The sequence below is a fragment of the Penicillium canariense genome (genome assembly GCF_028826845.1).
Source record: "Penicillium canariense strain IBT 26290 chromosome Unknown utg000002l_segment0_segment0, whole genome shotgun sequence".
Taxonomy (NCBI): Eukaryota; Fungi; Ascomycota; class Eurotiomycetes; order Eurotiales; family Aspergillaceae; genus Penicillium; species Penicillium canariense.
The window spans coordinates 3,229,384-3,254,389 of NW_026622729.1; the positions used below are offsets into that span (position 1 = coordinate 3,229,384).

The window sequence follows — 25,006 nt, forward strand, 5'->3', positions numbered from 1 at the left end:
CCATCACGCCATCCCTCGGGATCGCCGCTGCCGCACAGTCCCTCGATCGATCCTGTTCGACGATCCCTCTGCACAACATCCAGGTTACACAGCACAATCACCTTTGCCTCGGAGCTTTGCCTGCACTTCATTCCAGGATGTGATGCAGCCTGCCACCAGTCACGGTATCTTGCATGGTCTATATAGACTTCTGGCTGCAGGACCCCCCTGGCCCTACGTTCGTGCGACCCGGCCTGCAGCTAGTCGGGTAAGCTCGGCATCATGCACGCCCTGACGCGCAGAGGCTAGGCGTGGCCAAGGCCCATGCGGATCGCCAGCAGTAGTACCACAAAGCCACAGGGGCCGGGACGATAACCCTACATGAGCTGCCGCATTCACTCTGCAGAAGAGACTCTTGTGGACGATGTAGTAACTCCCATGCACCCTTGTTCGGAGCTTCTGGTCAACTCTGCACTCCTCTGCTCTCCTCTGCTCTCCTTTCCTGCAGACCATCATCAAAGTGCCTGAAAAGCATATGGACCTTCCCGCCCATGCGAGCCTGCCATGCCATCCAGCACCTCCGTTAACTACCGCAGTAATGACAGGCCTAGCCTATCACTTCAGCTCTCCACTCCCGATCATTTCCCCTTCGGAACGATCCGTCTACTAACTACTCCGTACGTGTACTCCGACTCCACCCCTAGCCCTAGACCTTGACGGGTCCCTGAGCGTTTCGTGCTAAGGGTCAGACCGGGCATAGCCTGGGCGCGTAGCTGATCTGCCCAAAAGGCCCACTGTGCAGATGTCAAAACTACTCACCGGCCATGCCAAAACACCACGCCCAGCGTGGTCCTTGGGCTATGGCATGACGATTCGCTAGCCCTGACGTGAGTGGTGTCCAGGAACCATGGCCAGATGGACCACGGCCATGCCCACGAGAGATAAGGTCTCGGGCACTGTATGGATCCCTCTTGCTTGTCAGGGCTTGGCTTGCATTTAAGCGGGCTGGATTGAACGGGCCAATGGCCCGCTGGAGGTGGTTTGTGCGACCGAGATCAATGCCGCGTCACAGATTGGATGCCACTACGGAGTAGGCAATGCGGCCCTGGCCTTGTGGACGGGCTTGGCTCGGGCTGTCTGCCGGCCACGGGCGCGGTCGGGATGCCTCCGCCTGTAGGCTCGGGCATTCCCGCGTCACCGGAATCCCGACTTCATCCCGGTTTTTCTGCCCGACGACACGCCTCCGTGTCGCCCTGCTCCTGGCTGTGCATCGCGTGGGTGTTTCAGGATGTCGCGCACTACCCGAGCTTCTACAGAATAGGAGACTAGGGAAATACCAACCATAGCCATCATCTGGTTTTCGCCATCACCGACATTAGTTGCTTCGAGAACAAAGCAAGTACGTAGTCCATGACATTGACGGAGTAGACACGGCTAAATGGCAAATGTACTCGCCAGTAGATCACCGATCAGCCCCATTGCCTGCTAACCATATTGACAAATGCTGTCCAGTTTTCAAGGTCCTCGTCAGGGTTTTCCTGCCCGGCCCCACTACGGAGTAGATCATTGACGTGAGCTTTTTCCTGGGTCGGAACTTTCTCGTGGAGCGCGCCCCTGCCCTTTGGAGCGGCTTTTCTAGCGCCCGGTGTGAGGCCGTTCCAGAACCAGGCCCAGTTTCCAGTGGGGCAGATATTATCACATCATCCGAGTCATCGAAGTCAAAATTGTGGGCACCCTCGATAGCGGGAATCGATTTAACTCCTCGACCTTGCAAGATCCGGCAACCTGTACTCTGTACTCCGTAAATATCTCGGTACCCTCCCCAAAAGGACCACCTGGACAGCCCAAATGACGCCTTGGTGGCAAGTCCTCTTCGAAGCACCCAACAGCCCGCACCGGAAGCCCCACGAGCAGCGCAGGGCAAATTGCAGCTCCGACACAGAAAGCCGCCTGGATTGGCTAGCCTTATCAGCTCGGTTGATATCTTCCGAGCTGACCTGGCAGATAATGAGGCTGGGCTGAGCCCGCCAAGCCGGTGGGGGTCCGCAGCGTTCGCGCCAGTCGCCGCCCAGGGATGCGGCACGCTCGACCTGTGTGGATCAGATCGCGACCCACCGCGGGCAAGCATGAGGCAAGACTGACGCAGAGCTTTGCGGTGAATTTTCGCTGTCCCTGAAACGAACTAGGTAACTTTGGCGGTGCACTAGCTTGGATTCTTGAGATAATTGCTTGAATGTTCCATCCGATGATCGACGGCAAATATTTTGAGAGATGGAGTAACCGCCGAGCTCAGGTGGGACCCGGCCTGCCAAGGGGGGATAAGAACTTTTGCGCTGTCAGCGGCGCCAGCCGTGCCATGCGACCGAACCATATGGGACAGATTTTGAGGGGCCTTCGGTCGGGCTGATGGCGTGAAATTCCTTTTCTGTACAGGTAGCGTGGAAGAGCGGAGACTCGCATTTGACGGCAGCGCGAAGATGTATAAAACAGGGTTTCTGGGGCCCTCCCAAGCCACACCAGACACAGCACAAACACCAGTATATTTGGTAAACATGGACAACCGAAGCTACTCCAAACGGAAGACAGATATCAACCACCAAATCTAGATTGTCGAATGGGGGTGAGGCAATGGACCATTCCTGGTGGCCCACGCTACCAACAAAACAATTCTCTCATGCTCCAGCCTGGAACCCAGACACATTGACCTGATCAAGCACATAACTTTCCACAGTTATCGTCCTGACAGCTTCATTTATGCGGATAAGCAAGACTTACAGCTGAAACGCCTGGAATCAGCCGGTGACAAGGCCATATCGAGGATATACTCCGAGCAAACTGCGACCTCCCGGATGAAGATGATAAGCATACCTTGTGCACATTGGCCTCTTAGCTCGTTCATTGGGCCGGTGATTGCTCTGTCTTCAGGAGGCTCGAGGGTCATGTTGCGCAGTTCAACTGTACCGCGAACGAATTTCCAAAGGACAAGAGACCAATGCAGAATCGGGAGTTGCGCCGCCTCAAAGTCCAGATTCGAACGCACATACTGCTAGACCATGTGCGAGGTATGATTCGTGGGCAGAGCTCAGCCTGATGATCTGGATGTAGCTGTCGGAGAGGGTCTCGACCATTCGGGCCATAAGTTCTTATCGTCCCAGGCATCATCCCACTGTTTCGATGGCATGGCTGACGGCACACTCTTTGTCTGACTGGCTGCTGACGTTGCTCGAAACTCAGGCTCAAGGTGTTCGCTGCCTGCTTCATGCAGCTTGGGCTTGTCGCTCACTGCGTACTCTGGAATTGGTGGTAGATGACCGTGGAACATGGCCATGCCACCATGACCGTGCGAACGTGTGAATTGAGCTATCAGGAACAAGAGGACTGTAGCTATGGCCGCGCCAGCCAGTAAGGCTTGATAATGCAGGGATGGCATCATGATGACTGGCCAGTGCCAAAGCCAGATCAATGGGGCGCGAGAGATAGGACCAGTGGGCCCGATGACCCAAATGCCTGGGCAAGATTGGCAGCGCGTGTGTGTTCTTGGAGGTAAGCGGAAGGCGAGGTCCGGATAGGAGAAGACGACGAACTACCCGCAGTCATGTGAAATTGTCACCTCCGTATTAATCGTGGTCTCCAATTTACCCCATAGATGATATCCTTGACGGACTTTTCCGCTTCGAGCAATTTGTACGACTTTCCTCGAAGACCCTGGTCCGCCGAATCTGGAGCTGGCATTCCAATGGAACTGTTGCCGAAAATGGCATTCCCGGGCTTGTGATGATGCCAAACCCGATCAAATCCTGGGAATGCCGAGCGAACAAGTGCGGCATAGCATAAATTGAGATATCACATGCACCCTCTCGAATGACTTGGCGCGGGTCGAGAACTCGCATGGTGCTTGGCGGAGATCTAGACTTGCCGCTATCTTCTCGAACATCTAACCACACTGAACATGGCTGGTCACCAGACGAACACTTTCACCCCCAAGTGAAAAAACGTTGTTGGACGAATATATTAGGCCCAGGAACAATGTGGGCAATAGTTATGTTGACATATCAAAATTAATAACACAAGAATCGAAGCAGCCTGAGAGCAAAGTATAAGATGCAAACACAAGCTATTTCCTTCGCAAACAGAGATAATCCCACTCGGTGATTTTGCACAAGTCGTTAACGCGTCAATCTAGTGATTGAAAGACAAAATATTGACAGATTGTTCAAGTTTGATCCGCCTTGCTGAAACTCTAGGCTCATCTCATGGTGTGATGGCCCAACGGTGATCAAATCCAGGCTGGGAGAGGAAGACAAGGGCTAGGAGTGTTGAAGTACGCCGGTAAATATGGCTTGGCATGGCTGAAATATCGAGGTATCGGAGCGCATCTCGGACCAGCGAGAGCGTTCAAGGTTGGACAGCACGTAAATTTAGGAGCGGCAATGCGGAGGCGACCCAGGTAACCAGTTCAAGATCATAGGACGCGCGGCCCTTCAAAAGATCCAGCCGAGAATGATGTAGATGAGAAGGCCGGCTCCGATGCAAATACCGGCAACCTTCAGCACTGCGACAGTGTCGCCTTGCCTGGCCATCCTTGTCAGGCGGGAGGCGCTGCCTTTGAGGTTCGTCGAGAGGGAGGAGAAGACTTCGTTCTGTGCAAGAAGTGTATGTCAGCCACGGTGAAAAGAAAATAAACTAGTCTCGAATGCCCAGGGACGCCCTTCTTAGCTCGTATGCTCATCCATCGAGACGTACCGAGTGGTCGATCGTATCTTGATCGCGCGCGTTGTCATGGATGTCAATGGTCACCGATCGGAGAGCGGAGACCTTGGATGAGAGGCCGTTAAGAAGCGCATTATTCTGCCTAGACTTTGAGCATTAGCAATCGGTGCTTCAGTGACCAGTCGGCTCGAGAAAGGTAGATCGAGGGGGCGTTTAGCTGGAGGGAGCCACCCGACAGTGCTAGGTGAGCGGGAGGAGAGGGAAACATACTGCTCGCGTTCATAAGCATCACTCATCTTGGGTGGTTTGAAGGGAAAGCCGCTTGTGTCTTGTAGGTGGTTTGAGAAGTTGGGTGTTAGTTAGGAGAAGGGACGTCGACGCCTGGTGGTGGCTCAAGACGAGGAGCGGCCAATGTGACAGGTCATGTGACCCACTTTGGCCTCGGCCGGAGTGGAGTCTTGAACTTGAACGTTCTTCAATTGTCTCTCTTGCCATGCAATGGCCAATCATCTCTATTACTAAGATTGGAGTGGGAGAGCAGCCATCTGCTGGAGAGAAGCAGGGAAAGATAAGATAAGATCAATGACCTCAAAGGAATGGAACTGAGTCAGACGTAGATCAGCGGGGTCACGTCTCGATGGCGGTTCACGACCCGAGTGGTCAACAGCTATTCGCATTGATTCCACGATGAAAGATGCGAATCTGCCATCGTATCATGTATCATATACAACAGTCGCGCGTAATTGGCCATTCAGTCTGTCCCGACTTCATCGAAAAAGGCTGGAAATTCTAGAACCATTCTTTGGACATGACGAGCCCCGCGGTCTATGATCCTTTCCATCGATCACTATGGGCCGAGAACTTTCTTAAGTGGGATTCACTAGACAATGATCTCCGTTTGTAATCATGCATTCCATCTTAACTCCAAGGTATTCGGCTACGACCATGATGTCTCCGATCCTACACGGTGGAAGAATCCAGAGTTGGCGACCAAGGCCAGGTTGCTCGTGCATTCTGGTCGGGAGGCCGCCAATATATGGGTGAGATAGTAGCCATGACCGATATCTACAAGTGGATGAGCATCTTGTTAAGTGAATTTGAGTTTGGGGTCCCAGAAACGCAGGAAAAAGGCAGGGCTCGGAGGAATGGGTTTATGGGCGAGATTCAGGAGTTCATAAGCATGGGAATCAGTGATCTAGCCATGCCTTTTATGGTGCATGTCCATCAGCGAACGAGAGAGCATTCTTGATTACACAAGGTTGCTGGGGAGCATAGGTAAGCAGTGTAAGTGGAAATAGCTTGAAATGCCCTGCTGTTTGGCTTCAGTATTGTAACTCGGGATGATCTCAACAATTTTCTACGTTGAAGTGGGAGTTGACACGGCTGAATGTGGCTCCTACAACAACCACGTAAACTGCACTGCTTACTTGAAGATGGGTCAGTTGAAAATATCTAGTATGTAGGGAATGTGGCTCATAAATCTATTTACAGTTTGGCCTTTTCCATTGTAGTGAGCTTTCTCAAAGGGGGACCAGCCCGACTTCCATCGCCTTTCATGCTATACGCACTGGAGGCACCACGAGGTGCCGGTTGGAGTCTCCACTTCTGTCGTAGTTCCTCAGGTGCTTTGTTCTCAAAGCAGTCGGCAATATATTTGCCCAAGACAGGGAGGAATTTGAATCCGCTGAGAAACGTGTTAGTGTGGCATCACCAGCGGGTGGAAGAGATGAAGAGATTGAAACACTTGCGGAGAAGCAACTTACTGGCCTGCTCCTCCCGTAGCCACAAAAAGACCCTGTAGTGTGGGATGGTGGTCGATAATGAAATCGCCTTTAGGAGTGTCCGTATACCAGCATAAACGGCGGTTCAGCCACGGCCGGTCGGCGAACTCCGGGAAGAACTGACGCAGACCCTTCCGCAGATCCTCATCAGCATCCTCGGGCAGATATCCAGTCTCTGAGTTGCTGCTGTCGAACTTTGGCGACGAGATGGTGCGGCTCGCACCGCCATCCTGCACCGTCACCTCATTGGCATATCCGTACCCGTGACGGGCAACCTTCAAAATGTTGCTGCCAGGCGTCGGAGGAAACACGAAGACACCAGTCGACATGTTGATCATGACGGGTGTGTTATCCAGAGAACGCGCTTCATCTTGAGTGAGTTGAATGAAGCCAACCGGCTGCCCAGAAGATGATGCGGCATGTGCAACGTCCAAAAGTCGGTTCGTCCATGCTCCAGTGCTCAGGATGACCTGAGAAGCACGAAGAGAGCTTCCATTCGCAAGATTGACCCCCACAACCCTAGAGCCTTCCCGAACAAGAGATACCACACTTCCGCGAGGCCCGCTGATGATCGAGATGCCTGCCACACTGCACCGAGCGGCCAGCTTTTGAATGCTTCCAGCAGCGTCGGCCCAGCCACCCCTCCGGTTGAGATATCCACTCATGCCACCCAAGTTAGACTGGATATTCGGATACGACTTTTTCAGCATCACCCCATCCTCTAGATCCTCAACCGTACCGCCGTTGGCCCGCACAGTCGCCGCAGACTTCGAAATCCAGTCATTGTTGGGTGTCTCCGACAAGAGCGCAAAGCCTGATTCGTAATATTGATCCTTGTACTCGGTCTTCCATCCCTGATATGCCTCATAGGCCATTTGACAATAGACGGGATCGGCATAATCAATTCGAATAATCCGTGAGATATCCACGCTGCTTCCATCGACAGCTGGAGGATTGTACCGGTCCAAAACGGTGACATCGCTATAGCCGCGACGCTTAAGTTCCAAGGCGGTGCTGAGGCCGAAGACACCAGCGCCAACAATAATGATCGAGTTGCTCGTTGAAGCAGACATTTTTCACAGTGATATGATGACTTCGAGCTTGACAGGGGGTCACATTCTTCAAAAAAGATCCATGGCGGCGGGGTGGGGCGGGTGTTAAAACGTATGGAACCTCACGGTAAATGTGGGCACCTACTGTAACGCGCCATATCCGAATTTATATGGGGCTGATTACTTGACATTCTGGGATAATCGTTCTGCCGAGGTATTGATCAGCTGATAAGCCCAGTTAGCCCTAGGCGCCCCTCCCTGTCTATTATAAGCCCCCTTCTCTCTCAGCAAGCTGATGGCGGACCACAACTCCTCAGATTAAAGGTATCTTTTTATAGCAGAGAAGGCAGGGGATCATGCAGTAGCACGCAACCGAAATACAACCTTCGAGGAATTCATGCGCAATTGCCACAATGAAATCCCCCTCCACACCAAAGTCACGCAACATTCACCGCTGGAGGTGGAGCTAGTATCTCAAAGGACCTTTATCTTTGAGCCTAATCAAACAAGTAGGCGTTGATAGAGCATCAAGGCTCGCCCGGTGAGACTTGAAGGCTTTGAGTACTGAGTCAGTAAATGCTTGCCAGTCACTCTCCATTCTAATTTCGGATTGGCTTCCCCTCGACACCAGCAGATTGAAATTCCCGTGCAATGGTCCCTCGCTGCTCAGTTCCGTGGTCTAGTCGCGTCCTTCAATATCGCATCTTTCAATATCGCATCTTTCAATATCGCGTCGTTCAACATAACACATCTGTCTCTGGGGAGTGTTCAAGGGGACACTGGGGTCTCACGGTTCCTGCCGAAGTCTACCCCTTTCACTAAAGCGTATCGTCAAATCTCGAGAATGGCTACTCTCATGCCCCGCGGATACCGCTCTTCTACCGAATTCTGCTTGGACAACGAACAAAACGACGCCATTATTCGAACCACCGCTTACCACCGTAAAGACTACTGTCTGTCCGTGATCTGGTACTCGCATCGCGAACACAACGATTTTCATCCGTCAATAGCAACACCCTTCCAGCGGACTTCAAGTATTGGACTTGGCTCCCTCGACCGGCTATCCCTCGAGCTCTTGTTTGACACCTTATACCGTCTGGATATGCATTCTTTATTCAAATTTCGACAGATAAATCTCAGGTCGAGACAGATGGTAGACTCTCTCAACCAGTATCATAGGGCAGTCTCCCATGGGCTGAACCTTTTCTGCGCCTTAATACGAACACGAATTGCCGTCGACATCACTCTACTCGACTTTGATAAGGCATTATGTACCAAGGCATGCACTCTTTGCGGCGAATTCGGCGCATTTATATCCATACTAGCCTGGAAACGATACTGTTTTAAATGCCTCCAGGAGTCTCCGGAAACCCAAGTGCGGACTCTCGCCTCAGTCCGAAAGCAATTACACATGACCAAAGCCGAATTAGGCCAACTGAGGTCATTCAAGTCCTTGCCTGGAATATACTCAATGAATGAATCTGTACAAAAGTCCCGCATTACGATCGTTTCTCTTCATCAGGCTACTTTAGCTTGCAGACGGCAATCGCACGCACTCCCTCAAGTTCAACCGGGGAGCTTTGACCAAAATCAAAAATTCAACTTCATGGGGTCATGTGCACTCCCTTATTATGATAAACAAATTGGCAGAGTTGAACGCGGAATCTCACATGTGCCGGGTGTCAACTTCCTATTGAAAAAGATATTATCGGCACCAGGGGCACAAAATGGGGGTACGAGGCTCGAGACAAAGTTCATGCGGAAGACGGCTTTCTGGACTGCATTCGGTGGTGTGAACAGGCACAGCTCCTATGGAGATCGAGTGGCGAAGGAAAAGTCCAGCCACCCGAGCTACCTGTGTCTGCTCGGACAGGAGGCTACTTTCGAAGAAGAGAATGATGGTCATATACTGTCCATTTGCTAATACATTGCAGCCACACTACCGAGCAGTGACGAAGGAGAACCCAGAAGCGGATCTATTCTAGCCATCCCAACCTACAATACAGCTCGACCTCACATGCAGTGGATTATTCTTCCATAATCCGCCCCATTTGATCCGTAAATTTCACCTCCGCGTCTGGCTTGACCAGGTGCCTCGAGCAGTAATTGTTCGAGTTTTTACCAAATACCTTCCTGACTGGATGGCATCTGACGTTCGTTCCGCGGCGCTCGTCGCATTGTTCAAACTCCATCTTCTTCTTGCAACCACAGGTTTCCTGAAAGCCCAAGAGCATGGTGACACAGGCACAATTCACGACGGCGATAATGTCGAACTTCACTTATAAGAGTAACCGTAAACAATGCTTACACTTAGAAAAGTGGGTGCCTGGAGTTGCTTGATGTCGCTGACCATATTAGCGTATGTAGGCTCGTGCTTGGATATATTGATGACGATGTCTATTTTCGGACGTTGTACCCCGCCCACTTTCCTCTATCTCATGAATGAAGACCTGCCTCGGGAATTCTACCACTTCTCTGTGGTTGACGCTCTCAAATAATTTGTCAGCAGCCATGCTGTACGGACCAAAGCTCCACTGGAGCTAGGATAAAATTATCTCCCGAGGGCCAATTAACCTCTCTGTCCAGAGCTAGACAAACTCATCTTTAGGTAGTCAGGAGAGGTAGGTAGTCAGGAGAAATCTGTATGTTGTGTGGACTGCATTTCTTGTGTGCTTTATCTGCACCGCCAGTCGATTATATTGACTACTCAAGACTCCTTGGGTGGACTCAGGCTGTAAGTGCAGCCTGGATACCCTGTTTGGGCAAAGTTCTACTGCTGGTTGACACGCTGGTCGAAGCATTGTTACAACCGATATAGGCCACTATTCTTTCGATAAATAATATCCATGCGCAAGAGATTGGGTCTACTGTGTTGTTTCCTATCCTTGCAGTCTTGAGTTCTTTCTATTCTTGAATAGTACGATGATTGCCGGTCTCTCCATAATTCCCAAAGGCAGTCGCTGGCTCTGCCTGTGGGCTACCATACAAGTGACACCCACTCTCCAGTAACATAGATCAATAGTGAAATTTCCCCTCGTATTTGATGCATCCACAACTTAATGGTTAAAGTTGCCCATTGTATCATTTTAGTCTAGATTATGGTCCACAGATTTATGCATGTAACCTGAATCAAAATATCAGTTCGACACCTTGGAGTTTTCTTTTCGCATTAGCAGATCAGGTCCACATGTTCGCGACTTCTGTGAGTCAGGTAGGCAACGACTCAAATCTCACTTGTCTTCCCCGTTCCATCTCTTTCTCCTTCACATCACCACTTTTACATCAACACCCTTCATTCAAAAAACTTATCGGGTTGTTTACCACCCTGAAAGCTCCCCTCTTTGAGCTTTTTGGAATCATCTGAGCCAGAGGATTTCGGAGAGGCTCATTCTCACTGCATTACCACTACGCAATCTACTCCTCTCCGCGGTTGCGAGTCCTCTCACTGTCACCAGGCAAGAAATCACACTGTGGCACTTCTCCTGATATCCAACACTCACTTTGATCCGAGAGGATCATTCCCACTTCCTCCTCATTGCGCAAAACACTCCTCTCTACGTTTAAGAATTCTCCCGCTTTCACCAGGCAAGTAATCCCACCGTGGCATATCTCCTGATATTCCAACTCTCACATTCAGTTGAAACCCTCATTCATCCATGCACACTATTACAAGCCCTCTCTCCCTCTCCAGCTTGATCCTCACCACTGAAGCTCACTTTGTTAAGCTTGTTGAAGCCATCAGCACATTAAGCCACGCAAGAGACACACTTTCCCACAGAACGCATCGTCGAAACTCGTCCGAGGCACCTGGCTGACTTGAGAGACAGACCATCCTGAGACCAAGAGAACAATGGCCTCCACTGCCAGCAAGAGCCCTGAGGCGGGCAAAGCTAGCCAGGTAAGCTATCAGGCCCACATCCCATGCTATATTTCTCCAAAGAAGCATGCGTTAACGCATGTTGAAGGCCGACCCACCTCTTCTGGTTCCCGTCGCGGCTAGCCGGTTACCTCGGCTTTGACTGCACCAGCCAGCTGCGAGCCTTTCTGCTGACATGGCCCGTCCTTGATGCTGTGGTGACGGTTCACCAGAACACAATAACTTATTTGAACTGAGTGATGGAGCTGATTCACATGCATGGGAGCTGTCACCCGGTCAAATTGAACACGATGTTCTGCGGAATCATTTTTCCCATCTTGCGAATATCGGCTTCAGGCTTAAGCAGCGACCTGGCAATGGCTCGCTGGGTGGCTGCACTAATTTGACCGGGCGAAGGCTCAAGTCAAAAAGGAATTCCACAACAAATAATCCTCAGCAATATCCATATCACCATCATCTTCTCTGGGCTCGTAATCAGGGTCAAGGTGTGCTGATCGTAGTTGTTCCTTCCTCCTTATCCGATTGAGCATACTGTCCTGGAATATGCGAGTAGCGAAAAAGAAACGCAGTGCAGCTATCCAGGAATCCAACACGGACGAACCCACTAGTTCAGGCTCCCGCCACTCGTATATTTCAGGACAGTATACTTAATCGGATAAGGGGGAAGGAATAACTACGACCAGCAGACCTTGACCCTAATTACGAGCCTAGAGAAGATGATAGCGATATAGATATTACTAAGGATTATTTACAGACTAAGTATATAGGCTTTATGCACCTAATATCTAATAACTATATTAAGATTTAGCAGACGATTAAGAAGGAGTTAGCTCGGGCAGAGGGGTTTGCCGAAGAGAAATAGCCTAAAGAAGTAATAATACCGATCTTTACCAGTACCTTCTTATTAGGAAGCCTTCTATATTTTAGATAGATAGACTTTCCTGTGTCTAGAAACTTAACGCCGTATATATAGTTATACAGTAGACGTAAAGGACGATACTATAGCTCTAACGTATCTAATAGCCTTACGTCTGCTCTATAACCGTATATACGGCGTCGAGATTCTAGATATAGGAAAGTCTATCTATCTGAAATATAGAAGGCTTCCTAATAAGAAGGTACTAGTAAAGATCGGTATTATTATACTTTTAGGCTATTTCTTTTCGGTAAACCCTCTACCCGAGCTAACTCCTTTTAATCGTCTGCTAAATCTTAATATAGTTATTAGATGTTAGGTATATAAAGCCTATATACTTAGTCTATAAATAATCCTTAGTAATATCTATATCGCTGTTATCTTCTCTAGGCTCGTAATCAGGGTTAAGGTATGCTAGTCGTAGTTATTCCTTCCTCCTTATCCGATTAAGTATACTATCCTGGAATATACGAGTAGCGAAAAAGAAACGTAGTATAGCTATCTAGGAATCTAATACGGACGAACCTACTGGTTTAGGCTCCCGCTACTTGTATATTTTAGGATAGTATGCTTAATCGGATAAGGGGGAAGGAATAACTACGACTAGCAGACCTTGACCCTGATTACGAGCCTAGAGAAGATGACAGCGATATAGATATTACTGAGGATTATATACAGACTGAGTATATAGGCTTTATACACCCAACATCTAATAACTATGTTGAGATTTAGCAGACGATTGAGAAGGAGTTAGCTCGGGCAGAGGGGTTTGCCGAAGAGAAACAGCCTGAAGAAGTAACAACACCGATCTTTGCCAGCACCTTCTTGTTGGGAAGCCTTCTATATTTCAGATGGATGGACTTTCCTGTGTCTAGAAACTTGACGCCGTGTACACGGTTATACAGCAGACGTAAGGGACGATACTATAGCTCCAACGTGTCTGATGGCCTTACGTCTGCTCTACAACCGCGTACACGGCGTCGAGATTCTAGACACAGGAAAGTCCATCCATCTGCAATATAGAAGGCTTCCCAACAAGAAGATGCTGGCAAAGATTGGTGTGGTTGCTTCTTCTTAAGGAGATTCGTCGGGTGAAGAAGGTTCTCCAGGCCTTGGAGATCTGAGTGGTCTCGGATTGAACTCCGTTCATTAACATGATTCAGCATTTTTTAATGTTTTCTGCCATTGCAGATTTTACCAAGCGCCTTACTATTGATTTTCAGTTCAATATTCTTACCCAGCTCAGACTTTTTACGTTGAATGGCAATGTCCTTTATTCTTTAGTTTCAAATGACCATTCAAGTTTACTCCATTTCCCTCTCTTCGTATTTACCATGCAAAATCCAGTTCCAGAATGAGTAACCGAGGTCATAACAATCAAGAAAATCTCGAGGTTGATAACAACAATATGTGCCTATTATGACGAACAAACAATATCGTACAATAGCATGCAGCCGTAATTTCTTGCAAGTAGATTACACTTTAGCAGTAAGAGACAAGTTGTGAAACTCAGTTGTGACTCTCAAGATACCTCTCGACTAGAAACCTGCAAAGAAGACACCGTGCTGAATGACTTGGAGTCGGTAGTCTTTGAGTGAGGATATGTCGGCGTCAGATCAATATCGCTCTCTGGATCCCGACAGTATGTCCCGGTGACAGTCTCGTCCGCCATGCTTGCTGGAACTGAAGCACTAGGCTTTGGCACAACTGACGGGTTGAGAGCATAGTCCGAAACAGTCGCCAGAGCACTTTCAGCTGGAGAGTCCTTGGCAGATATGGCAGAACGCCGGATTGTCCGAATTCCGGTTTTCAACTCCTCATCCAGGATATCCACATAATCATATGCCGCGTCGCCAGCAATAACCAATCTCTCGTATGAGTCCAATCCTCCCAGTTTCCACTCGGGCAGGGGTTTGAGACAACCCCCAATGTCGTATTCAAAGAACGGGTTGCCCTCCTTATCCACCACCTTCCGGCGTTCATACTTGACCTTCGGGTTAATTGGCTTGTATAACGGATGGGAGGGGTCCTTTTGGTTCATCTCCTCAAACCACTTGACTCTAAAATTCACCACGGGGTGGATGTACTCGCAAGTATCGCCAAGGGAGTTCCCGAATTCCTTGGCATATTCGCCCGGTGTGCGTCTCTTCTGTCCGTTGAGCCAGTACATCATGGTGAAGCTGTCTGTCATATGGCCTGTCCCCCAGCCATAGGTCCGGAGCCGTGCTTGGGTAGCCTGTTTATGCGTTCTGGAAGGATGCCTAATTGCGGATGCTGTGGCTTTTGTCGTGGCCCACATCCACTTTGCCCAAGACTTCGCATTTTCCGCCGCAATGGTGGTGTCCGCCTTCATGATATTCATGTTGAGCATTTCGACATGTCGTTCACGATCATCCTGTTCCGCAGAAACAATCCGCTCGTTGACCGATACATAGCCCTTGATTTGATCCAGCATCCACGCGAAAGTGATGTTGGACATGTTTTCCATATCACCTTCGTCTTTCAAGGTGTCATTCGAACCTCCACCGATATTGATGTGGTATCCGGGCATCCAGACTTGCCGCAAAACTGGGTGCAATTCCAATCTGTTCTGGTATTTCACTCGCTTGCGGGTGGCCCTATTCCAGGCTCTTGCGGCCTGGTTGACTTCTCGGGCTGCTGAATTGACATCCTCGTCGGTGGCTGTTCCTCCGGCCTTGAGGTCCATGGCCTGCTGCAAGATCTCCCAGTAGAGCTTTTCCGCCCGGTCCTCGTCGCGTATTCGAGCTTCCACCTCTTCCCTCGTAGCCGTCTTCTTGTCAAGATACCAAAGAGTCGGTGTAAATGCCTGTCGCCTCTCATCTAACGCTAAACACTGGAAAGCGTTTTTGATATCTGGGCAAGCTCGTGATTAGCTGTGTGTATGGGAGGCGATATCACGACGGTGGAAAAAGCATCAAGTCTTACTATGCGATAGGCCAACGTTGTGCCATCCTTGGGAGGAGGGGAGCTTAATGCCTAGCACTTCTGGCATTCCCAGTGCACCCACGGTGTCATAGACACCCACCACTTCCACCTCGCGGGACCCCTCCTGAGCCCAGTCGCCCTGGGGAGGCTTCTCATAGACAAACTCTCGATGGTCCTGGTCGCCGGCGCCTTGATGTTCATCGGCCTTGCCCCACATCCAGTCGAACCATAGATCACTGCGGTGGAACCGCTTTCCATGCTTGACCTTTTTGTAGACCGCCCACAGATCCGGAAACTTGTTGAGATCGCTCTTTTGACATATCCCAATGTCGGAGATGAGTCCAGCAATGGTCCTAGCGGTGTAAGCCCCTCTCGAAAACCCAAAGCACATGATTTTGTCGCCGGGATTGTAGTTGAGGACGGCAAAATTGTAGGCTTCAATGACGTTCGTTTCCATCCCTACTCCGGTCGCTCCTTCAATGGCATCACCCAGGGCAAGCGCAGTTGTACCAACTCCAGAATCGTACCAGACAACCTGCTGCCATTGATTACCATCTTTGTCGGTTCCAACCGGATTCAACGTGCGGCACAGTCGGGTGACATTGGATGGGACGTTTTTCTCTCCTGAAACAGCAGACTGCCATGTGCCATCACAACAGATGATGATGCGTTTCCGCACAGGAGTAAGCTTCGTATCTGACCTTTGGTGAAGAGGGTCATCACCGCGGCGCTCACAGAGATCCACTGCACCCATTGTTAAGAAAGGCCGAGCAAGCGTCACCAAAATGACTGGCAAAAAATACGAAATAAAAGGGTCCGCCAGGTTTTATTTATGTACTCTTTCCCTGCATGCTGGGTTCTCGGCTAGGCTGACTTCGTCGCGTTGATCCATCCCATTACCAGACCGTCTGCATGAACCGACAGGACGCTTATCCACTTTCAGCACGCTCGGACGAACCCCTACTCCACCCGTCGAGGCAGGTTAGGACACTTGGCCGAGTGAGAATCATTCAGCTACCCCGCCATTTCCGCTTATTGTTCAGCCCCTACATAATACGATAGTGGCGCGCCTGGGGCCTCAGCTGAACCTGCACCAATAACCAATCGCGATGCGCATTTGCCACGGATGGAAACCATCCGTCTATCATTGGTGCAACCTCCGCATGAGCTTCCTCATGCTTGCCCACGGACACACAGTGGGGTTGCACAAGACTGACTATTGCGAGGTCCACACCCACATAGAAAATCCGATCGGCAAAGTGGGAAACATCTGAAGCCACTTGTCATGATCTAGCCGTCTAGACGGGGCGTCAGGCTGACAGCCTTCAACTGGGCCTAGCGGGTGGCTGGGGCTGAGAGTGTAAAATAGACGTCAGATATAGTATTCAATGCAGCAGTGATCAATGGTTGTAACACCCTCCTACGCGTGCAGAATATTGGGGAAAGGGTAGCTAAAGAGGTCAGGAGAGCAATTAATGCGACATTAGAGCAAGAAAAGCAGGCTGGAATTATATTCTAAGAGATCAAGTTCGAAGTATGGACTTTTGGAACGACTATGCACCGACAACTGACACAGGTACTGCTTGTCTATTCATAGAAGTGGTGCGATTCTTCTCGCCCTAGTACACTTTGTGCAAATGGTTTATGGACCGTAACTCCGTTACATAAATTGGGTGGTCCAGGCTCGGGATACACCGTCTCCCGTCATCGCGAGAGTTGTGTGATTGTGGCGGAGATACTGGATTGGTCACAACTATCTCGCTATTGAGGTTTAGATCAGGCCTCCAATAGCTCGGACTGGGGGCGCTTTTTAGGGTTTCACTTCCCAGGCAGGAGAGTGGCTGATCTTGACGGCTTGGTGCATTTCGACCGTAAGACATACTTCCATTCAACAGCCAACGGAACAGCGGACGAAGCGTGATGAGGCTACCTGCCGTGTTTTCGAGACCACTTATAAGGACCGACCATATAGCAATTTGGTATATGTTGCCTGGAAGAAATTAGTCTTCTCTCTTCCTCAGAGTAGGCCGCCAGTAACTCACGTCAGAGATCAGCACCCACATAATAATAAGGAATGGGAGCCTGATGATCACAGCAATGCTAGCACTGGTGGATAATAGCCTCCTTTTCGTACATAGGGCCTTAACTGAGAATTCCTCCAACCATAATTGGGGTCCTGTGGTTCATTTGTAAATCCAAAATGGCCCAAGCAGTCGCTAAATTTCGACACATAACAGAATCAACGCCAGGGTGTAGGTTAACTACGACAATCTCCTCTAATTGGAGGGGAAACAAAGGAAGAACAAGAATGCGTCCCAATTCTAGACCTGAGAAGCGGACAGAACATTCTCTTTATTCGGCTGGAACGACTTCACATTCGAGGCAGTTCCCTCGGCAAAGCTACCGTCTTTGCAGATAGGCCACTCCTCGGATCTCAGCCAGTACTTGTCATAGGAGACTTCCCCCTTCATCATTCCCTGAAAATCAAATGGGTCGATAGAAGTCTTCCACGAACCCCGCCGATCATTCCAGCCAGGTCCCATCCGCTCAATGCGACCATCAAGTCCAAGATAGCGTGTCTTTTCGCGAGCCAGGTAGCGGCCGGGGTGCAGTATATTCATCCAAAATGTGAAAATCAACATGGGTCCCAGCTCGAAGGCAAACAGGTACCACTCATTGCTCAGGATGGGCCCGCAAGTTTCGGTGCAGCCGAGGTTGTCGAACATCTCAAAAGTCTCGACAGCGCGGAAGATACAGCGTATTAGAACCAATGTCGAAGTTCCGTATAGTGTCAGGCAGAGGATGGTCACATTGCGAGGGACTATTCCTGCTTTGGCGGCCCTGGTATGAACCATCGCCACAATCGCGATCACCAGGCTTTCGACGACTGCCTGTAAGATAAGACCAACGGCAATCAGGACACCGCCACTTTTATATTTGTCCAGGTCGTCTCCTGCACCGGCGTTCTTTGCTGCGCCTGCTACGGTGATACCTTCGACAGCAGCACCGGCATAGATGAACACGAGAAGGACACGATTGGGGTTGAACACGGCGTGCATTGGGAGGTAGCTCATCAGTCGACCAACAATATTGTAGGCAGCGGCGGAGTAAACGGGTGGAGCCAGATAGATGAAGATAGCTTGGGCGATGTAGAGGTTCTTATTTGCCGGGTGATAGCTGCTGAAGCATCTGAGGATCCAGCCTATCGTGAAGAGTAAGCCGCCCCAAAATGCCCAGAAGGTGATTTTCCAAAAGCGATATCGGCTGCGAGATAGTCAGTGTGCAAGTTTAAAGATCTTTGTATGTGATTTCAAACCCTACAAGTTTTGCCAAGTGTGAGCAACCAAGCTCAGAAACACGATTCCGGCGAAAACCGCGGGGAGTGCATGGCTCGGGTCATATTTATAGTAGTTGACTACCTCATCGTCAGAACTCATTTTATCGGCTTCGGTCGTCCTTGGAGAATGAGTCGATGATTCTAAATGGAAAACTGACATCTTAAATACCATTTGCCTTGGCGTTCCCTAGCACAAGGTCAACTGCTCGCAAACCAAGCGCTCCAAACATCCAAGTCCAGTAAATGATCACCAGCCCTGCGCCTTCAAAAGCTGCACCTTAAGCCTCACGAACCACAAGAGCCCAATTTGCTGGAGTGTGGCCCCATAGCCTCCTGAAATGCTAATCAACTCGCCCCGGAGAGCCCGAATTAGCCCCAAACAATTATCTCCGCATACATCAAGATGAGCCAATCATCGGAAGCTCTGCTGGGCCAGCGGCACATGCGACCCCATGCGGTTAGATCGAATGCCGAGCCTCCTACGAAGATGACGCCGATGGCTGTGTCTTCAGCCCGAAATTCTTCGAATATCCTCACCACGACGGTTGATAGCGTTCCGTCGGACTCAAAATGGACAGGCTCGCGTCATATTAAGCTGCATTCTGACGATTTTGCTCCTGGCTTCCTTCCACGCCTACTTGCTGCGATTGCGACTAGGTACATCGGTTCGCTTTACCTCACACAGACGTGCATTCCAGGGTCTAGCGCCCACTAGAGAGACCAGACATGCCTGGGGTTCCATCCGGAAAAGCTTGCGAGGCATGCCGGAAACAGAAGAAGAAGGTACTTTCATGCAGCAAACTCAATTTATAGTCCTGCGAAATTGACCCGGTTGATACAGTGCGACGAGAAACAGCCGGCCTGTGGAAGATGTCTCCGCTTGAAGATACCATGTGTAGGCTCTGGCCAGCAACGCTTCAAATTCCAAGAGGATAAGCGGTTCACTAAGCAAATCCGAAGAGATCATAAGGATGCAGTTATGCCTACTATCAGTAAATCTAATGCTTCATCATCCGATGGCACGCCTTCGCCTCCTGGCGGCGGCCACGTCCTGTTCATCCATGCAAAGCCGAGCAATGGCATCACATTATTGGCAGCCGCCTTTACCCAAGCCATCAAACGCTCCACTGATATCCGCTACAATCTCTGGTGGAGCTTCGGCTTGTTCCTCGAGGATGTTCCGCGCCGATTGGGCACTAACGAGGCGCTCGACCGCGCCGTCGATGCCGTTACTAGCGCCCATGCGGATTTCTGTACCCGCCGGCAGGGATCAGTGCAGTCATTGACTAAGTACTCGGCCGCGCTGCGCACCCTGCGGGTCTACCTGGACGATCGGGTCCATGCGCAGGAGACGGATACTCTGGCCGCGGTAATGATCCTGCTTATCTGTCAGACAATGTTGGGGCAGGGTAACCAGTGCTGGTCTGGACATGCGGAAGGGGCGACACAGATTCTGAAAGCACGGAAGGAGTTCGGACCCCGAAATGAATTTGAGGCGAAGATATATTTGTCTTTGCGGGGCAGTGTGGTATGTCTCTACTTTTTTGCAATATCCCTAGGTGGAAATTTCTATTACCATGGGCCTTCAGTCTGGGTTCGGTGCTAATAATATCATAGCTATTTGAAGGACTCTTTAACGAAAGAATTCAGCTCACGCAGGAGGAATGGGATTCTCTTATCGTGAATAAATACGATGGAGGAAACCCCGAGGGTCGGATGCTCTTAAACCTCTCTCGGGCTCCGTCCATCCTGCGTCGTGCCAGGCTCTTTGCCCGAACCGCATCCGACCCAAGCGGCGTACAGGATGAGCTCTGGGCCGTCTATCAGGCCTGTATGATCAATCTGGACCAACTCAAGGAATCTAGCATAAAGAAAGACCTTTCTGTCGCGACTGCGATGCCCAGACCGGACCGAGCATGGGTAGAGCGATTGCTGCTCATACACTACGATCGCATATACGGCATTGGTCTTGTGATCACGTTATTCTTCAACTGCATGCTACAAGCGCTGGGGTTACATAACGATGCGGTGCAGTCTGATGCCTGCTACTTTACTGAGGAGATCCTCATGCTTGCGGAGACATCGGAGCTTCTTCGGCCCGTTGGCTCGGGCTATCTTATTATCTGTCTCACCACTGCGTGGGCTGCGACGAAAGATCCAGAACAGCGAGCTAGAGCTATGATGTGGTTGCATGATTATCACAGTGACTTCAATTTCCGACAGTTGGATTATTTGCAGAAGGAGCTCGAGTGGACCGCGGGGCATCTAAACTTAGCGGATTCATTTCAGATGCATCGTGATTTAGAGTACCCGCGCGGCTCTTTGATATAGAGGGAGCAATTCTGTACAAGGGATACCAAATTCAGAGGTCCACGAGAACTGGGATCTATCTACAGTAGTTTTGAACTCGCTTCCATGGCAAGGAATGTATTGATGTACGGGTTCTACCGCCGACATACTAGGGGAGCTTGACTCCGATGGCACAGGGGTTAGAACCCCTGGTATTAATAAACCTTTATCCAGTGAAACTGATTGCAGGAATTATGATTAATGCAATGCGAAAGGAATCGTTGCTCGGTGGTATGAAGAAGGTAATGATTTAGTTTGAAGGGGAAAAAAGATACAGAAACAGTCCTCGCTGTATGGACTCAACGAAGAACCAAAGAGGAGTCAGAAGACAACCAACACAGGGCGAAACGAAAGTAAAAAAAGAAAGGAAAAAAAAGAAAACAAGTCAAAAGCAAACCCCAGACGCTATGCGAAAAGAGAAATCAGACCATGTGTGTGAACAAACTATATGGCAATGCACAGGCCAGCGCCGCAAAGACCAGAGCACAGAGATCGGGAGAGGCCAAACAGGATAAGAGGAAAAAGGACGAAAGTAAGGGCATCACCATGGGTTCCAAGCCCGGTGGAATGATGCGGATCAAAGCAGATATGTGTAAAGACATGGGACCACCACTAACAGATGAATGTTGCCGTTAGTGTGGTATGGGATGCATGGACACCACGAGAACGAAAAGGAACGGGATGGTGGGAAGAAAAGGCTTGTGTACAGGTTCTAAGAACAACCAGGACAAACAAACGTGAGGGTATCTCCGTGCGGTAGCAGAGAATGAGACTAATGAACGCAGAAAGACACGCAAAACAGCTTGAAAATGGAAAAATGAGTGAGGACGCCGGCTCCTGATTCACCACATATCATCGTCATCGTCGTCATCCAGCTGGACGTCGTCGCCAAAGGACGAGTGTCCGTACTGGTAGTGGCCCGAGTCGTAAGCGTGGCCATTTTCGTAGCCGTGCTTACTGTTTCCCCCCTGGGCCTGGTAGTGATCGTGCGGATCGTCGTCGTAGTCGTACATGGATGGGTCATCGTATGCGCTGTCCCCGTACTGTTGTTGTTGCTGCTGCTGCTGCTGCTCCTGCGCCTACCAGAGCCGTTAGTCAGTCGGTTCTTCATCAGAAAGCGAAATCTCTACATACTTCTTGGTATCGCTGGTATTGAAGGTACTCATCTGGCTGGTCCCGAGATTTGGATGACCTCTGTGAACCAGAAGACGCCACCGTCATCTGGGGGTGCATCTGCTGCACCTTCTCCAGGTATGAGTACATGAAATTGCTCAGCAACACCTGGGAGTATAGAGCTCGGCGGGGATTGGCAAGCTTAATGTGGGCCATGCGATAGATGGCTCGTTCTTCCAGTATAGAAAATCGAGTCCACGGAAAATCGACATCGGCCCGCAGCTCCCGCATTGGAGGGTCAGGAGACAGGTTCCGGGACGAGTTCTTTCGGTGGTGGCCTTCTCCGCTGTGCTTCTTCCGGCCACCGCCAAAGATCGAAGAGAAGATGCCATCCTTTTCTTTCTTAGACTCGCCAGAAGCTCGCCGGACACCATCTTTCCGCCGCTCTTCCTCCAGCTTTGGATCGAGGCGGTCCAGAATGAGGCTTTCCCGGCCCTTGGGAGTGCTGTCCATAGACGACTGCAACACGTCCATTCGCGCATTGTTGTGAGATTTATCGGGATGCTTTGATTTTGTCTTTTTCGAGTCGCTGTCCTTCTCCTTTTTCTTGTCCTTCTCCTCACTTCCCAGCAGCCAGTGCCAGCTGGACTTACGGCCTTCAGTATCCTTCTTTGACTTCTTGCCTTCGGATTTCCGCTCCTCGGGCATTGTTGGGATGAACGAAAGACTGTCGGTCCGGGTGCTGTTACCGGGTATCATCTGGGGTTGGCTGGCAAAGTCATCGAGTGTGGTCGTACTGTCTTTCCCGGACTGGCGATTCATCAAGGATCGCTTGCTAGGTGTCGAATCGTGGGACGGAGATATCTTGCCGGAGAAGGTCGAGGGCATATCTCGGTCCGGTGCCCGGGCGGGTTGAGAACTTGAGCTGGGTGGTGTACGGTTGTTATCCGGGGGAGGAGTTTCGACAATCGCAGGGACTTGTTGTTCAGTTGGAGGAATAATCAATGTGGACCGACCGTTCGAGCTGATGCGGGAATGCCATTGTCGTCCATGGGACCCTGCATTGCTTCCGGTTGAATCAGATCGCTCAAAAGATGCATCAGACGGATGAGAAGATGACAATTCTTCTTGCTGCTCGGCTTCTGGGTTATCAAGAATTGGATCGAAGGTTGAACTAGCCATCGAGCCTGGCGTATAGGCCGTGCTGCGGGACGAAGTAGACGGAGACCGGACTGCTCGACCTGTTGCTGCAGAGGTAGAATCGGTGGACACGCGAGTTGTTCCAAGTATTGGCTGATCGTCGAAGGAGACAACCGCAGGCGGTCCTGTGTGGGTAGATTCCGAAAGCGCTCTTCCAACCCGTTTCGAATATGGCACCTTCTCGCCCTTTTTCAAGCTCCCCTTCTTGTATTGTGTCCGAGTCGAGCGTCGTAGGCTGTGGCCCGGTGGTGCGGGCGGTAAGATCGGCTTATCCTCACTGGCAGCAATGCTCGCATTCTGCATCCCTCTCACTAATGAATCCTTGCTCTCCGGCTTTGAATCGTCCACGAGTGTCTCCAGCTCCTGCAAGTTCGGACTCAACATCCCATCCCTTCGACTCGATTGCGAACGCTGGCATTCCAAACGATCCGCGCCATCTTTATAGCCGGAGGAATCGTCGATCTGCTTGGACAGCATCGATCGCTTTCGGCGGAGCCCGCTCCCCGATCCCTGTCGCTCGGGCCCAAGGGACGAATAGTCGCCCGATTTGCGTTTGATGACATCGGCTTTGCTCTCAAGAAATGACTTGAACTCCTTCGGTGCCAGCTCCGGATGCAAGCTTGCAGGAACCCAGAATAACCGTGACGCATCGTTCTCATCGGCCGAGGGTGAGGGGGTAGGGACGGAATCGAAAAGTTGCTGCCAAATGAGGGGAGATCCGGATCACCTGTCGCCGCAACGTCCATCGACATGCGCCGAATCGCAGCTAGGTTGTTCAGCTCCTGGACCACCGCAGCAGGATCTGACTCATAATCGATATCGTTGAGAGGAAAGGAAGACGTGGCGGTTTCGGAAGGCGATCGCGTCGAATCGGGGGACCCAGTATCGCTGTCTCGGTCAAACGACCATTGGCCTACGAGAGGCGGCCGTAAGTGCCCATTGGTCTGCTTCGGTTGCCCATCGACTGGCGAGATTGGCGAACGTGGTGGAGGTGTCGAGGGGGAGAGAGAGGAGTCGGAACCAGCGGCATGGCGCGGGATGGTTGTTATCGCCTCGCCGAGGGGTGATGCTATATAACTGAGACGCCTGGGGTCATTGCGATCATAGTCATCGTCGTACATATGCCCGATGGCCTCAGTCACATGGTGGCTAGGGTCGCTAATCGACAGATGGGGTGCATGGCCTCTCCGCGTTGTGTGTCCTCCGCCAGCCTCAGGGGCGCTCGTGGAAGCCTAGCCGATAAGAAAATTGTGAGCATGAGTCAACTCGCGTGATTTCTAGCCCTTTTGTGTCAATGCAACCAATCTCGCGGCACCGTGGCGTCGGTAAGGCCCCTTCGAGACCGAGGGAGACAGCCCAGGCAGGGGATCATAGAAGCCGGACTCGGGTAAAACCAGCCAGCAAGGGAGGTGAAACTTATTGAGGACACGCACCTGCATGGGAACCAGCTATACAGGAACCAAAAGAGCCCAAAATAACCCTGAAGACCAAAGGGCGGGCACAGCCAGGAGGGAGGGGAGGAGGGGGGGGGATCAATGTACCACCTGGGGAAGAGGATGAACGATCATCGAAGCGGGGGACACAGAAAGAAAGAATCGGGGGCTATCCGGTAGCTACGGTGTTCGAGCTGTCATTTGTGGGACGATGGAGGAGGAGCCAGATGCAGCGCGGGTGAGGGAGCAAATGCAAAAGGCGAGACGAAGAAGTGCCCAGGTTGTTGTTGGTCGGAGGGTTTGGGAGTTTTGG

The 25,006-nt window shown here is 50.8% G+C and overlaps 8 protein-coding genes across 8 annotated transcripts; 1 reads left to right on the forward strand and 7 right to left on the reverse strand.

Moving 5' to 3' along the window:
* Positions 1-3,061: 3,061 nt before the first annotated feature.
* On the reverse strand, positions 3,062-3,711 carry N7482_004367 (uncharacterized protein; the record flags this gene model as incomplete). Its single annotated transcript, XM_056686492.1, has 2 exons — positions 3,062-3,562; positions 3,619-3,711. The coding sequence occupies 2 exons, from the start codon at positions 3,709-3,711 to the stop codon at positions 3,062-3,064; spliced, it is 594 nt and encodes a 197-aa protein (XP_056545234.1).
* A 749-nt stretch (positions 3,712-4,460) lies between these two features.
* On the reverse strand, positions 4,461-4,985 carry N7482_004368 (SNARE domain- containing protein; the record flags this gene model as incomplete). The annotated part of the gene is made up of 3 exons (XM_056686493.1): positions 4,461-4,619; positions 4,723-4,831; positions 4,960-4,985. The coding sequence occupies 3 exons, from the start codon at positions 4,983-4,985 to the stop codon at positions 4,461-4,463; spliced, it is 294 nt and encodes a 97-aa protein (XP_056545235.1).
* A 1,189-nt stretch (positions 4,986-6,174) lies between these two features.
* Positions 6,175-7,543, reverse strand: N7482_004369 (NAD(P)/FAD-dependent oxidoreductase; the record flags this gene model as incomplete). Its single annotated transcript, XM_056686494.1, has 2 exons — positions 6,175-6,373; positions 6,453-7,543. 2 exons carry the CDS (start codon positions 7,541-7,543, stop codon positions 6,175-6,177), a joined length of 1,290 nt encoding a protein of 429 aa, XP_056545236.1.
* A 6,294-nt stretch (positions 7,544-13,837) lies between these two features.
* N7482_004370 (T6SS phospholipase effector Tle1-like catalytic domain-containing protein) lies at positions 13,838-16,015 on the reverse strand (the record flags this gene model as incomplete). Its single annotated transcript, XM_056686495.1, has 2 exons — positions 13,838-15,189; positions 15,262-16,015. The coding sequence occupies 2 exons, from the start codon at positions 16,013-16,015 to the stop codon at positions 13,838-13,840; spliced, it is 2,106 nt and encodes a 701-aa protein (XP_056545237.1).
* Positions 16,016-16,880: 865 nt separating this feature from the next.
* On the reverse strand, positions 16,881-17,324 carry N7482_004371 (uncharacterized protein; the record flags this gene model as incomplete). The annotated part of the gene is made up of 2 exons (XM_056686496.1): positions 16,881-17,251; positions 17,300-17,324. The coding sequence occupies 2 exons, from the start codon at positions 17,322-17,324 to the stop codon at positions 16,881-16,883; spliced, it is 396 nt and encodes a 131-aa protein (XP_056545238.1).
* A 258-nt stretch (positions 17,325-17,582) lies between these two features.
* N7482_004372 (uncharacterized protein) lies at positions 17,583-18,698 on the reverse strand (the record flags this gene model as incomplete). Its single annotated transcript, XM_056686497.1, has 2 exons — positions 17,583-18,525; positions 18,583-18,698. The coding sequence occupies 2 exons, from the start codon at positions 18,696-18,698 to the stop codon at positions 17,583-17,585; spliced, it is 1,059 nt and encodes a 352-aa protein (XP_056545239.1).
* A 626-nt stretch (positions 18,699-19,324) lies between these two features.
* On the forward strand, positions 19,325-20,929 carry N7482_004373 (Zn(II)2Cys6 transcription factor domain-containing protein; the record flags this gene model as incomplete). Its single annotated transcript, XM_056686498.1, has 3 exons — positions 19,325-19,381; positions 19,440-20,126; positions 20,216-20,929. The coding sequence occupies 3 exons, from the start codon at positions 19,325-19,327 to the stop codon at positions 20,927-20,929; spliced, it is 1,458 nt and encodes a 485-aa protein (XP_056545240.1).
* An 860-nt stretch (positions 20,930-21,789) lies between these two features.
* Positions 21,790-24,699, reverse strand: N7482_004374 (putative telomere silencing protein Zds1; the record flags this gene model as incomplete). Its single annotated transcript, XM_056686499.1, has 4 exons — positions 21,790-22,026; positions 22,082-23,959; positions 24,001-24,492; positions 24,562-24,699. The coding sequence occupies 4 exons, from the start codon at positions 24,697-24,699 to the stop codon at positions 21,790-21,792; spliced, it is 2,745 nt and encodes a 914-aa protein (XP_056545241.1).
* Between the last annotated feature and the right edge of the window lie 307 nt (positions 24,700-25,006).